Source organism: Ornithorhynchus anatinus, chromosome 6 (genome assembly GCF_004115215.2).
Source record: "Ornithorhynchus anatinus isolate Pmale09 chromosome 6, mOrnAna1.pri.v4, whole genome shotgun sequence".
Taxonomy (NCBI): domain Eukaryota; kingdom Metazoa; phylum Chordata; class Mammalia; order Monotremata; family Ornithorhynchidae; genus Ornithorhynchus; species Ornithorhynchus anatinus.
This window is the reverse complement of record NC_041733.1, coordinates 47,915,896-47,929,832: the sequence shown is the minus strand read 5'-3', so window position 1 is coordinate 47,929,832 and position 13,937 is coordinate 47,915,896. Positions and strand designations below refer to the sequence as shown.

At 49.2% G+C, this 13,937-nt stretch overlaps 1 protein-coding gene across 1 annotated transcript in view; it reads left to right on the top strand.

The window, feature by feature from the left end:
- FAT4 (FAT atypical cadherin 4) overlaps positions 1 to 13,937 on the top strand; it is a 139,618-nt gene that overhangs the window by 109,305 nt on the left and 16,376 nt on the right. The window contains 3 exon segments of the mRNA XM_029067234.1: positions 5,424 to 5,528; positions 9,285 to 9,592; positions 13,442 to 13,527. Coding sequence (XP_028923067.1) covers positions 5,424 to 5,528; positions 9,285 to 9,592; positions 13,442 to 13,527 — 499 coding nt within the window.

Below are 13,937 nucleotides of genomic sequence, written 5' to 3'. Positions count from 1 at the left end.
GAGCTTGGCGCCGGGAGTCAGAGGACCTGGGTTCGATTTCTGACTCTCCCCTCTGTCCGCTGCGTGACCTCGAGCAAGTCACTTCACTTCTCTGGGCCTCACTTTCTTTGTCTGTAAAACGGGGATTCAATTTCTGTTCTTCCTTTCCATAAAACTCTGAGCTCAGTAAGACACAGAAATTGTACGCAACCAGATTATTCTGTATCCGCCCTGGAGCTTAGTACAGTGCTAGACTCACAGTAAATGCCTAACAAATACCACAATTACTATTATCATCATTAATGATAGTAATTAAGTGCTCACTGCCTGCAGAGCACTGTCCTAAGCGTTTAGAGGAGTCCGGTACAACACAGTAGGGAGAAACATTCCCTGCCCTCGGCGAGTTTACATTCTAGGTGGGGAAACAGACATTTATATAAATGAATCATTTAGAATACGTAATTATAGATACATCCGATCTTTAGTTCAACGCAAAAGCCATCTTTGGTTTGCCCGAGATGGAGAATGTAGACTTCTAAATCCTTCAGCCATATTTATTAAGCTCCTACTGTGTGTAAAGCACTGTACTAAGCGCTTGGGAAAGTGCAGTAGAGTCAGTGGATACGTTTCCTGCCAGCAAGGAGCTATTTGATTTACTTGTATTCTGTCAGCTGCCTTTCACATTACACACCCATCCCAGCTCATAAAGACGGATTACCTCAGAGTAGTCTCATTAAGGTCTGAACAATCCGTTTTAATTACACCCATTAATGATGATCAGGTTTTCTCTGGAAAAGAATCATTTCCTCGTAGACTCCCAGCCATTTGTACACCCTCCCCGTGAACTCTTCGTTTCCTGTTTTCCCATCTCTCATTATGGCAGACGAGTGCAGAGTCATTAAGGTGTTTCATATTCCAAATTCAGAATATCGGGTTTGAAGTCGAGCAGGTCCTCGTGGGAAACAAACAATCTTGGGCCGGTTTGACCCGCTCGATTTTCCGACATTCAATTTACCGCATAATTGTAATGATAACATTTGAATTCCTGTTTGGATGCACATTTTTATTGAGTTGTGTGTCCACGAGTTAATTTCCCAGAATGCCACTCCTTCTAGTTATTAACGCTGTCCATAATGTATCTGATCTCGTCCGACGTATCGGCAACAGCAAAACGGCTCCTCCTTTCCCCTTCTGCGGTTTCTCTGCAATTGGGTGCCAACCTAATGATAATGATGTTGGTATCTGTTAAGCGCTTACTATGTGCAGAGCACCGTTCTAAGCTCTGGGGTAGATACAGGGTATTGAGGTTGTCCCACATGAGGCTCACAGTCTTCATCCCCATTTTACAGATGAGGGAACTGAGGCACAGAGAAGTGAAGGGACTCGCCCACAGTCACCCAGCTGACAAGTGGCCGAGCCGGAATTCGTACCCATGAACTCTGACTCCCAAGCCTGGACTCTTTCCACTGAGCCACGCTGCTTCTCTAAAATCTAAGTGCAAGGGCGACACAGAAGGGAGTGGGAGAAGAGGAAATGGGAGCTTCGTCGGGGAAGACCTCTGGGAGGAGATGGGCCTTTGATAATGTACAAACTATTCAGGTTGGACACAGTTCCTGTCCCACATGGGGCTCACAGTTTTCATTCCCATTTTCCAGATGAGGCAACTGAGGCCCAGAAAAGGGAAATAATAATAATAATGTTGGTATTTGCTAAGAGCTTACTATGTGCAGAACACTGTTCTAAGTGTTGAGGTACGGGGTCCTCAGGCTGTCCCACATGAGGGTCACAGTCTTCATCCCCATTTTACAGATGAGGGAACTGAGGTACAGAGAAGGGAAGTGACTCGCCCACAGTCACACAGCTGACAAGTGGCAGAGCCGGGATCCGAACCCATGACCTCTGACTCCCAAGCCCGGCTCTTTCCACTGAGCCACGCTGCTTCTCTAAAATGACTTGCCCGAGGTCACACAGCAGACAAGCGGCGGAGCCAGAATTAGAAGCTAGGGTATTTGACCGCCTAGCTCGTGCTCTTTTCACTAGGCCACGCTGCTGATCCCTCTTTCATCCCCTCCAACCGGACCCCTCGAGGCGGAGCAAACATTCCGAAAAAGGATGGCATTGGCCAATCCGAGCCCTGGGGCGGGGCGGGGCCGTGCCGTGTGTCCAGTAGCAGTGCTATGTCCTGAGCGCACCTCTCTGGACCAAGAGCTTAGGGAAAGACCACAGAAGGGACAAGTGCCCGTTGACGTCGTGGAGATGGTGGTGAGGATCCCGGCTGAATTTACACCGACTTCCTGAATTTACACCGATTTTTTTTTTTTTACGGCATTTGTTAAGTGCGGACTATGTGCTGAGCACTGTTAGAAACACTGGGGTAGATACAAGATCATCAAGTTGGACACAGCCCCTTCCCCCGTGAGGCTCACGGTCTAAGTAGGAGGGGGTCGGATCGACTCCCCATTTTACAGCTGAGGAAACGGAGGCACAGAGAAGTGAAGCGACTTGCTCCAGGTCACACAGGAGGCAAGCGTGAAGCAGCATGGCCTAGCGGTTAGAGTAAGGTCCTGGAAGTCAGAAGGATCTGGGTTCCAATCCCACCTCTGCCTCTTGTCTGCTTGTGACCTTGGGCAAGTCACTTCCCTCTGCCTCAATTACTTCATCTGTAAAAGGGGGAATAAGATTGGGAGCCCCTCGTGGGACCTGATTTTCTTTCATCTACCTCAGCGCTTAGTACAGTGCCTGGCACGTAGTAAGAGCTTAACAAATACCATTAAAAAGGCCGCAAGAACCCAGGTCCTCTGACTCCCGGGTCCGGGCTCTTTCCGCTAGGCCACGCGGCATCATTTACCTAAGCAGATTGCCTTTCTAATTCATCGACCGTTATAGCCCGACACATATGCTATTAATCTCTAAACGGTGAGAACCTGCGAGAAAACTGCCTGCAGAGATCGGCCGTTTCCAATCTCCGGAAACTAACACGTTTAATTAAAGTCGGAGCGGCATCTCGCCAACTGCCGCTCAAGTAAGCGCTTAATGATTTCTGAAATTGATTTGGAGTTCGCGTTGCTGACCTCCATCTCGTCAGAGGAAATGGGCATTCTCAGCTTTCAGCGGGACGTTTCACTCCTAATGGAGTCAGTCACTGAGTCGATCCTATTTATTGAGTACTTAGTGTGTGCAGAGCACTGTACTAAGCGCCTGGGAGAGGACTATACAACAATAAACAGACACATTCCCTGCCCACGGTAAGCTTATGATCTCGAGAGGGAGACAGACATTAAGAGAAATCAATAAATTACAGATACCGGAGAGAACCCGGGCCTGGGAGTCGGAGGACCTGGGTTCTAATCCCAGCTCTGCTGCTTGCCTGAGGTGTGCGACCTTGGGCAAGTCGCTTCACTTCTCTCAGCTCCCTCCTCTGTAAAATGGGGATTCAAGCCCAGTTCTCCCTCCTACTTAGTACGGGAGCCCAAATCAATCCATCAATCCATAGTATTTATTGAGCGCTGACTGGGTGCAGAGCGCTGTACTAAGCTCTTGGAGGAGGACAATACATTCATTCATTCATTCATTCAATAGTACTTATTGAGCGTTTACTATGTGCAGGGCACTGTACTAAGCGCTTGGAATGGTCAAATCGGTAACAGATAGAGACAGTCCCTGCCCTTTGACGGGCTTACGGTCTAATCGGGGGAGACGGACAGACGAGAACAATGGCAATAAACAGAATCGAGGGGATGAACGTCTCATTAAAACAATAGCAAATAAATAGAAACAAGGCGATGTACATTTCATTAATTCGTGGACACATTCCCCGTCTGCAATGAGCTGAGGGTACACTATAAGCCCTAGACTGTAAGCTCGTTGTGGGCAGGAAATGTGTCTGTTCATTGCTCTATCTTTTGCTCTCAAGTGCTCAGTACAATGCTCTGCGCACAGTAATCGCTAAATAAATACGACTGACTAGACTAGAGGGGGAGATGGACATCAACATAAGCGGGGTGGAGGGAGGGGTGAATAAAGAGAACAAATCCAAGGGCCGGGGCGGTGCGGAAGGGAGTGTGAGAAGAGGAAATGAGGGTTTAGTGAGGGAAGCCCTCTTGGAGGAGTCGTGTCTTCAATAAGACTTCGAAGGTGGGGAGAGTCACTGTCTGTCGGATCCGAAGGGGGAGGGCCATGGGAGTGGCCAAGGGGTGGGCGGCGAGATAGATGAGACGGAGGGACAGCGAGAAGGTCGACATTAAAGGAGAGAAGTGTGCGGGTTGCGTTGGAGTAGGAGAGCCCCCGCTCTTTGCTCCTCTAATACCACCCTATTCTCTGTACTTCGAGCTCATCTATCTCACCAACTTCTTGCCCACGTCCCGTCTCTGGCCTGGAACGCCCTCCTCATGTCCGACAGAAGGTGACTCTCCCCGCCTTCAAAGCCTTACTGAAGGTCCGTCTCCTCCAAGAAGCCCCTCCTGAATAAACCCTCCCTGCCTCTAGTCCGACTCCCTTTGGCATCGTCCCTATTTGCTCCCTTCACCCCTCCCTCGGCCCCCTGGCACTCACCATCCGTATCTGTCATTTATTTATTTCTATTGACGTCCATCTCCCCCTCTAGACTGTCAACTCGCTGTGGTCAAAGAACAAGTCTATCTACCCTGTTATACTGTTCTGCAGCGTGGCTTAATGGATAGAGCCCAGGTCTGGGAGTCAGAAGGCCTGGGTTCTAATTCCGGTCCCAACACTCATCTGCTGCGTGACCTTGGGCAAGTCACTTAATATGTCTCTGAGCCTCAGTTACCTTGCAAATAATTTTGATTTTTTTAACAATGATAATAATAATAATGTTGGTATTTGTTAAGCGCTTACTATGTGCAGAGCACTGTTCTAAGCGCCGGGGTAGACAGAGGGGAATCAGGTTGTCCCACGTGAGGCTCACAGTCTTCATCCCCATTTTACAGATGAGGTCACTGAGGCACAGAGAAGTGAAGTGACTTGCCCACAGTCACACAGCTGACAAGCGGCAGAGCCGGGATTCGAACCCATGACCTCTGACTCCCAAGCTCAGGATTTTTCCACTGAGCCACGCTGCTTTTAAGCCCTTACTATGTGCCAGGTGCTGTACTAAGCTGTACCTCATCTGTAAAATGGGGATTAAGGCTGTAAACCCCACGGGGGACAGGGACTGTGTCCAATTTAGGTAGCTGGCTTCTCCCCTAGCGCTCAGTACAGTGGCTGGCACTTAGTACGCACTTAAATATCACCAAAAGTGCTTAACAAAATAAACGTTATCTGAACAAAATTTAACAAAATCAACATAATAAATTAACAAAATAAACCTTCTTCTGGTATTTATGAGGCACACGGTAAGTGCTCAATCAATACGATTAACTGCACGATTAATGAGTGACTAATTACAGTATGATTAATGATCGATCGATCTCTTCGGTGACTTTCAGGCAAAACATGTGAATCGCCCATCAACCACTGCGAGGGCAATCCATGCTTCAATGATGCCACGTGTCAAAGCCATGTGGAGACCTATCACTGCCTTTGTCCCTTTGGTGAGTAGGACTCAACACCAGCCATTTCCCCCGGCATTCATTCAATTCGATCGTGTTTACTGAGCGCTTACTGTGTGCAGAGCACTGTACTGAGCGCCTGGGAGAGGACATTATAACCAGAAATAGACACACGCCCCGCCCACAACGAGCGGAGAGCCTAGTCCACAGGCGAATGTCAAAATATCCCCTCGTCTCAATCCTCACGCCTCGGTACGAGCAATAACCATCAGTCAATGAAAGTATTAGCTGAGAAGCAGCGCGGCCTAGTGAGTCCGGGAGTCAGAAGGACCCGGGTTCTAATCCCGGTTCCGTCGCTCGTCTGCCGGGTGGCCTTGGGCAGGTCACTTCGCTTCTCTGGGCCTTAGTTCCTTCCCTTCTAGACTGTAAGCCTGATGTGGGCAGGGATTGTCTCTACTGCTGAATTGTGCTTTCCAAACGCTTAGTACAGTGCTCTCTACAGAGTGAGCGCTCAATAAATACGATTGAGTGAATGAGTCCGAGCCCCATGTGGGACAGGGCCTGTGTCCAACTGGATGAGACCGTATCTACCCCAGTGCTTAGGACACTGCCTAACAAGTACCAAAGCAAAACTAAACCAAAAACAACAATACTTACTGAGCACCTACTGAGTGCAGAGCACTGTACTGAGCACTTGGGAGAGGACAATAGAGTTAGGAGACACGATCCCTGCTCTCAAGGAACTGACAGTCTACTGATCAAAGAGCCCAGGACTGAGTTCAGTAGCGTCAGCAGACGTGATCCTTACCCTCAACTGCGTCACAGCATGGGTCCTGCCTACCTACTCTGCTGTACTCTCCCAAGGGCTTAGTACAGTGCTCTGCACAAAATAAGCACTTGATAAATACCACTGATTGATTGGAGTCAGACACAAAAACAGATGCTAGATCTGAAGAAATATACAACTCCGATGGAGAAGACAATCTGGGCAGAGAGGTAGTTCTGTCCCTGGCTTGCTGGGTGACCCTGGAGAAGTCACTTCACCACTCTGGGCCTCAGTTTCCTCACTGGTAAAATGATGATAAAACCCCTGCCCTCCCTCCCTCTTAGTCTGTGAGCCCTGTGTGGGGCAGGGACCGTGTCCGTCCACACTATCTTTTATCGACCCGGGCCGACACATAGTAAATGCTTCATCAACACCAGAAGAAGAAAGTTTACACATTTATGTTAGGGTACTTGCTGAGCGCTTACTATGTTCTAACTCTGAACCATGAGTGAGAACTATGGTCTTACACTGTTCTAAGCCCTGGGGTAGATACAGAGTAATTAGGCTGGACCCAGTTCCCTGCCCCACGTGGGGCTCCCAGGCTTAATCTCCATTTTATAGATGAGCCCCAGGGAAGTGAAGTGACTTGCCCACATTCAAAAAGCAGAGAGGTGGCGGAGGCGAGATTAGAACCCACATCCTTCTGACTCCCAGGCCTGTGCTCTATCCACCAGGCCACACTGCTCTTGATGATGATAATAATAATAATGATGGCACTGAAGTGCTTATTATGTGCAAAGCAGTGTTCTAAGCGCAGGGGAGGATACAAGGTGATCAGGTTGTCCCACCCGTGGCCCTCACGGTCTTCATCCCCATTTTACAGATGAGGTCAGTGAGGCACAGAGAAGTTAAGTGACTTGCCCAAAGTCACAGAGCTGACAAGTGGGAGAACTGGATACGAACTCATGACCTCTGACTCCCAAGGCCGGGCTCTTTCCTCTGAGCCACCCTGCTCTTCTTTTTCCTCCCCTCACGCTTTCTGGATTTGCAAGGTCACTGGGTTGTTCGTCTAGGCCTTTTTCATGATTGCGCGCTCATTCTCTCCCCGCTTTCATGGGTTTAATAATTTAGGAAAACAGTTCATCCATTTCATTGACATTCCCAAAGAAATGTGTTCCCAACCCCTATTAACTCGTTGCTGGATATTGGCCCTGAAGATCAGTTGGCTGGAACCAATTTTGAAGAAATAGCGAAACCACACTTAGACAAGACATATTAAGCTTTTACCTTCTTTGGGTCTCCAGTTCAAGTGCTGGCAGAAGCCTAGAGCCAAATTCAAGGGAAAAGAACCCTTCTAAGCGTAATAAGAATCATACGATACGGGTTGCACTCTATTCCAAATGATTTGACGTAGTCTAGTAATATTTGTGGGAAAAGTATTTTGACCGAATGTCTTCCCGAAAATAAAAAGTCGGCGAGAAGGTTTCAGATGAACCCGACTGACCGACAGAAACGTCGAACGCTCAGGAGAAGTCCGCGGTTTCCTACCCTTCGAGAGCAAATCCACACGAGTGACCCGTCGATAAAAACGATTCAACTTTGAAACCGTCGACAGTTTGGGAAATGTCGAAAGGGCTTTTACACTCTTTCTCTGGGACGGCCACTGGAAAATGGTTTGTGGGTTTTCCAGTTCTGCTTTGAGTTCTCTAAAGGAAATTAAATTCTCTGATTTGACAGGAAGTTGGCCAAAAAGACGTTCTCTTTCTGCAGGTGAAAAAGAAAAAAGGGTTCGGTTTAAAGTGGGCGGGGCTATTGGGGATTTAAAAAAAAAATTCTTTAAGGTAAGTGCTTTCGTTCAAGAGACGACTCTCTCTGATCTCCGAGAACCGGAGCTCTCGGTAATCATTCAGGAGGCGAACGGGATTTATCGAGTTCTTGCTAGGAGGCGAGCACTCTATTAAAGGCTTGGAAGAGTCGAACGGAATTAATAGGCATGAACCCCGTCCTCGGGGAGACTGCGGTCTCCGTGCGGAGCACTGTCCTGAGCACTTGAGAGAGGAAAAGTGTTACTATACATGATCTCTGCCCTCAAGAAGCTTCCGGTCTACGGCTTGGAGAGCACTGAACTAAGTCCTAGAGAGAGAACAACGCAGTCGAGTCGGCATACGCAATTCCTACCCACAAGGAGCTTACGGCCTCAGGGATCCCATGATGACGAGCGTTTAAAAAACAAATGATGACATTGGTTAAGCGTTTACTATGTGCAAAGCACTGTTCTAAGCGCTGGGGGATACAAGGTGATCAGGTTGTCCCACGTGGGGCTCACGGTCTTCATCCCCATTTTCCAGAGGAGGTCACTGAGGTTCAGAGAAGTTAAGTGACTTGCCCCAAGTCACACAGCTGACAAGCGGTGGAGCGGGGATTCGAACCCGCGACCTCTGACTCCCAAGCCTGTGCTCTTTCCACTGAGCCACACTGCTTCTCAAGCAGTTTAAGCAGCATGGCCGAGTGGAAAGAGCGCTGGGGTGGGGTAAAGGAATTCGGGTTAGTTGATGATAATGATAACAACGTTGGTATGTGTTAAGCGCTTACTATGTGCAGAGCACCGTTCCAAGCGCCGGGGAGGATACATGGCGGTCGGGTTGCCCCACGTGAGGCTCACAGTCTTAATCCCCATTTGACAGATGAGGTAACTGAGGCCCAGAGAAGTGAAGTGACTTGCCCACGGTCACCCAGCTGACAAGTGGCGGAGCTGGGATTCGAACCCATGACCTCTGACTCCCAAGCCCGGGCTCTTTCCACCCTGTCTCAGGTGGGGCTCACGGTCTCAATCCCCGTTTCCCAGATGAGGTAACGGAGGCACAGAGACGTGGAGTGGATCGCCCAAGGCCACCCAGCGGAAAAGTGGCGGGGCCGCGATCGGAACCCATGACCTCCTGACTCCCCGCCCATCTAGAAGGTCGCATGCGTCGTCCTTCGCGGCTCGCGGCTCCCGGACGGTAACCGCTCCCTCCCGCGTTTTCCCGCTCCAGGTGTCTTCGGCAAACACTGCGAGTTGACCAGCTACGGGTTCGAGGAGCTGTCCTTCATGGAGTTCCCCAGCCTGGACCCCAACAACAACTACATCTACGTCAAGTTCGCCACCATCCAGAGCCACGCTCTGCTGCTCTACAACCACGACAACCGCAGCGGAGAGCGGGCCGACTTCCTGGCGCTGGAGATCGCCGAGGAGCGGCTGCGCTTTTCTTACAACCTGGGCGGGGGCACCAACCGGCTGACCACCACCAAGAAGGTGTCCGACGGACTCTTCCACACCGTCGTCGCCCGCCGGGCCGGAACGGTGAGTCCCCCGGGGGGGGTGACGGGAGACGGCCCCGCCGCCGCTCAGAATTCACCGTATCCGACTCTCCCGAGTGCTTAGGACGGTGCTCTGCTCCCAGCGACCGCTCGACAGATCCCGTCCAACGGGCGAAGGGACGGGCGGGTTCGGGAGGCGGTCGTCCTGCCGCTGAGAATTCACCGTAGCCGAGTCCCCCGAGCGCTTAGTACAGTGCTCTGCACACAGAGAGCGCTCGCTAAATACGATCGAATGAGGGAACGAATAGGCGAGTTGGGGAGGCGGTCGTCCTGCCGCGGAGAATTCACCGAACCCGAGTCTCCCGAGCGCTTAATCCAGTGCTCTGCACACAGAGAGCGCTCGCTAAATGCGATCGAGTGATCGAATGCAAAGGCGAGCCGGGGAGGCGGTCCCGCCGCTGAGAATTCACCGTACCCGAGTCCCCCGAGCGCTTAGTACAGTGCTCTGCACACAGAGAGCGCTCGCTAAACGCGATCGAGTGATTGAATGCAAAGGCGAGCTGGGGAGGCGGTCCTGCCGCTGAGAATTCACTGTACCCGAGCTGGGATGAGTATCAAAGTCTTAAGCAGCGTGGCTCAGTGGAAAGAGCCAGGGCTTGGGAGTCAGAGGACATGGGTTCGAATCCCGGCTCTGCCACTTGTCAGCTGTGTGACTGTGGGCGAGTCACTTCACTTCTCTGTGCCTCAGTTCCCTCATCTGTAAAATGGGGATTAAAACCGTGAGCTTCACGTGGGACAACCTGATCACCCTGTATCTACCCAGCGCTTAGAACAGGGCTCTGCACATAGGAAGCGCTTAACAAATACCAACATTATTATTATCATTACACGGAAATGAGGATTGGGTCAGGGAAGGTTTCTCGGAAGAGATGTGATTTCAGGAGGATTTTAGATGTGTTTTCGGAGGGGCAACGCGACCCTGGGACTCAGAAGGGTCAAAAGACGCAGAATTGTACATTCCAAGAGCTCAGTATAGTGCTCTTCACATAGTGAGCACTCAGTAAACACTACTGAATGAATGAGTGAAAGAAGGTCATGGGTTCTAATCCTGGCTCTGCTAGTTACTTCATTTCTCTGGGCCTCAGTTATCTCATCTGTCAAATGGGGATTAAGACTGTGATACCCTCGTGGATCGGGAACTGGGTCCAGCCTCATTTGCTTGCATTCTCCCCTGCCATCTAGTACAGAGCCGGGCACATACTAAGTGCTTAACAAATACCACAATAATAATTAGTATTATTATTAGGAAGGTTTTAAAGGCAGGAAACTGGCAAGATAAGTATTAAACATTTACTCTGCACCCAATGGTTCATTCATTCAGTAGTATTTACTGAGCGCTTACTCTATGCAAAGCACTCTACTAAGTGCTCGGGAGAGTACGATAAAACATCAAACGAACACTGCGATCCTTTCTGGGATCGGTATAAGATCATCAGATCGGACACAGTCCCTGCCCTAACCTGAGCTCACGGCCAAAGTTGGAGGGGGACCCCGTTCTTATAGGTGAGGAAACCGAGGCACCAGAGAAGTGAAGCGACTTGCCCAAGGTCACACAGCAGGTAAGTGGCGGAGTCAGGATGAGGACTCAGGTCCTGTGACTCCCAGGCCCGGGCTCTTTGGTTTTCCAAATCCAGTTGTGGGCTCTGACTGTTGTGTCAGGAACTCAGAAGGACCGAACTTTGCATTCTTTAGAGCCACAGTAAGTTTAATTCTTCCAACCCAATATGAAAAAGGAAGAAGGGAAAAAAATAACGATTAGCAGAAATTAAATTAAAATCCAGATGTGTTTTTTTTTCACGGAGGGAAAACAAAACTTGAAGAGAAACAGTGAGTCATTTTGAGAGTTGAATTTTGTTTAGTGGTGTGGGGCCAAAACCTCTTCTCTTTCATGAAAATGGAGAGAAAATTGGAAAAGCAGAATTTTTCATTTCTCCGTTCTGTATATACCCAAAGCAGACAACTGAGACTAATGCAAAACTTTGGGACGGGCACCCCACTGGGAGTGGAAGATGGAAAATGAGACTCGCTCAGAGTAATTTAGGAATGATAGCAATTCAGGGAGAATGAAAGCTAATCGATCAATCAATCGTGATATTTATTGAGCACTTACTATGTGCAGAGCATTAGGCTAAGAGCTTGGGGGAGGACAAAAGAACAGAGCCGGTAGACACGTTCCCTGGCCGCAAGGAGCTTACAGTCGAGAGGGATTTGTAACTGGTACCGGTTGATACGTATCTGGAGAACTGAACCTCTGCAGAGGAGCAATCAATGGGAGGATCATCGTTTTTCAAGAGTTAACGGACTTCTTTCCCCATCAGCCGTGTGCCAAGACAGAATGTGGAAGAATGGCGCCTTTGAGACCTGGGAGCCCTCTTAATAAATAAAATCGTGGTATTTGTTACGGGCCAAAAACAAGATCAAAACTGTGTGTCAGTTTGCACACAGTCCCAACCCGACCTGGGGCTCAAGTCTAAGTAGGAAGGAGAACAGAGATTGAATGAATCCCCATTTTACAGACGAGGGACGAGGCTCGTAGAAGTGAAGTGACTTGCCCAAGGTCACCCGGCAGGCACGTGGCGGAGCCGTGATTAGAACCCAGGTCGTCTGACTCCCGGGTTCCCGGGGGCTCCTTCCGTCCGGCCGAGCTGCTTCACTCTTGAGGGAGTTAAGTCCCTCCCCTCAGATCCAAAGGTATATGAAAAAATCACCCTCCTGGAGGAATTCGAATCTGTCATTTCCTTGCGGGAACTGGAGTTTTATTGGAAACTGGTAAAACCATTAATTTGTCAGGCTTGAGCCACTACAGAGATGGGATAGGAAAATCTCTTCGCTCGAAGGAGTAACTTTAGAATTGCTCGCGGAAGACCGGGGGAACATTTGAGTAACTTCTCAAAATGAATCGTGTGAACTTCGGTCCAAATAAAATATCGTCTCAAATGCCCCTTTTGTTGGACGAAGCCCACCCGTTCCACTTTTCCAACGTCGAAAAGAAAGAATAGATCGGGGAGAATTCCATTAATCGGGAAGGCAGAGCTTGGGGGCTTTTCTTGTCCGACCGCTGTTTCAGAACTCTGAGAAATACCGGCCATGACTGAAATGAACCCTCCTCTTTCTTCTTCCAAGGCAGAATGTGTTTAAAGTCTCCAAAGACACTCAGGGGTGGTTAGGGATCGTTGCTTTCATTTTGAAAATCAAATAAAGGGGAATGAAAAATCCCGTCGGGCAGAAAATGCACGTTAAGGTAGTCGTGTTAAATGTGTTCAACGTTTAGAACAGTGCTTGACACATAGTAAAGGCTTAACAAATACCATCATTATTAAATGGCTAAGAGAAGCCGCTTGACCTAGTGGAAGCAGGTTGGGCCTGGGAGCCGGGAGATCTCGGGTCGAATCCCGGCTCCGCCGTTTGTCTGCTGTGTGACCTTGGACAAGTCACTTCCCTTCTCTCGACCTCAGTTCCCTCAGTTGTAAAATGGAGATGAACAGCCCCACGGGGGACATGGACTGTGTATCTAACCTGATTACTCTGCATCTACCCCGGTGCTTAGTATAGCGCCTGGCATATAGTGAGCGCTTAACAAATACCATAAAAAATAGAAAATGGTGGATCAAAAGGCCGTGTCGTACAATGCTTTCTTCTGCCCTTCTCTTGCTCGCTAATCACTACCCAGCATCAGACACGTGAGCCCTACGTGAGACAGGGACCGTGTCCAACCTGATTTGCTTGTGTCTACCCCAGCGCTTAGCTCAGTGTCTGGCACATAATAAGGGCTTAACAAATACCACAATTATTATTATTACACATTAATATATTTCTTGATCTTGATTTGCAGGCTGCGTCTTTGACCGTGGACTCCTGTTCAGAGGGTGAAGAAGAAGGCTACTGTGCTGTCAGCAATGTTGCCGAAGCCACGGACTGGTAAGTTCATGTGATTAAAAACAAGCTTGGTATTTCTGAAGGGCTTACTGTGTGCCAAGCACTGTGGTAAGGACTGGCAGAGAAGAGGATCAAGGGATTTATGAAGCTCTTTCTATGTGCCAAGCACTGTGCTAAGCTCCGGCATGGATGTAAGACAATCAAGGGATTTATAGTGATAATAATAATAGTAATTGTGATATTGGTTAAGTGCTCACTATGTGCCAGGCACTGTACTAAGCACTGGGGTAGATACAATCAAATTGGGTCGGACACAGCCTCTATCCCTCACGGGGCTCACAGTCTTCCAGATTGTACTTTCCAAGTGCTTAGTACAGTGCTCTGCACACAGTATGCTCTCAATAAATACGCCTGAAGGAATGAACGAACGAAATTGCCCCAAGTCGCTCAGC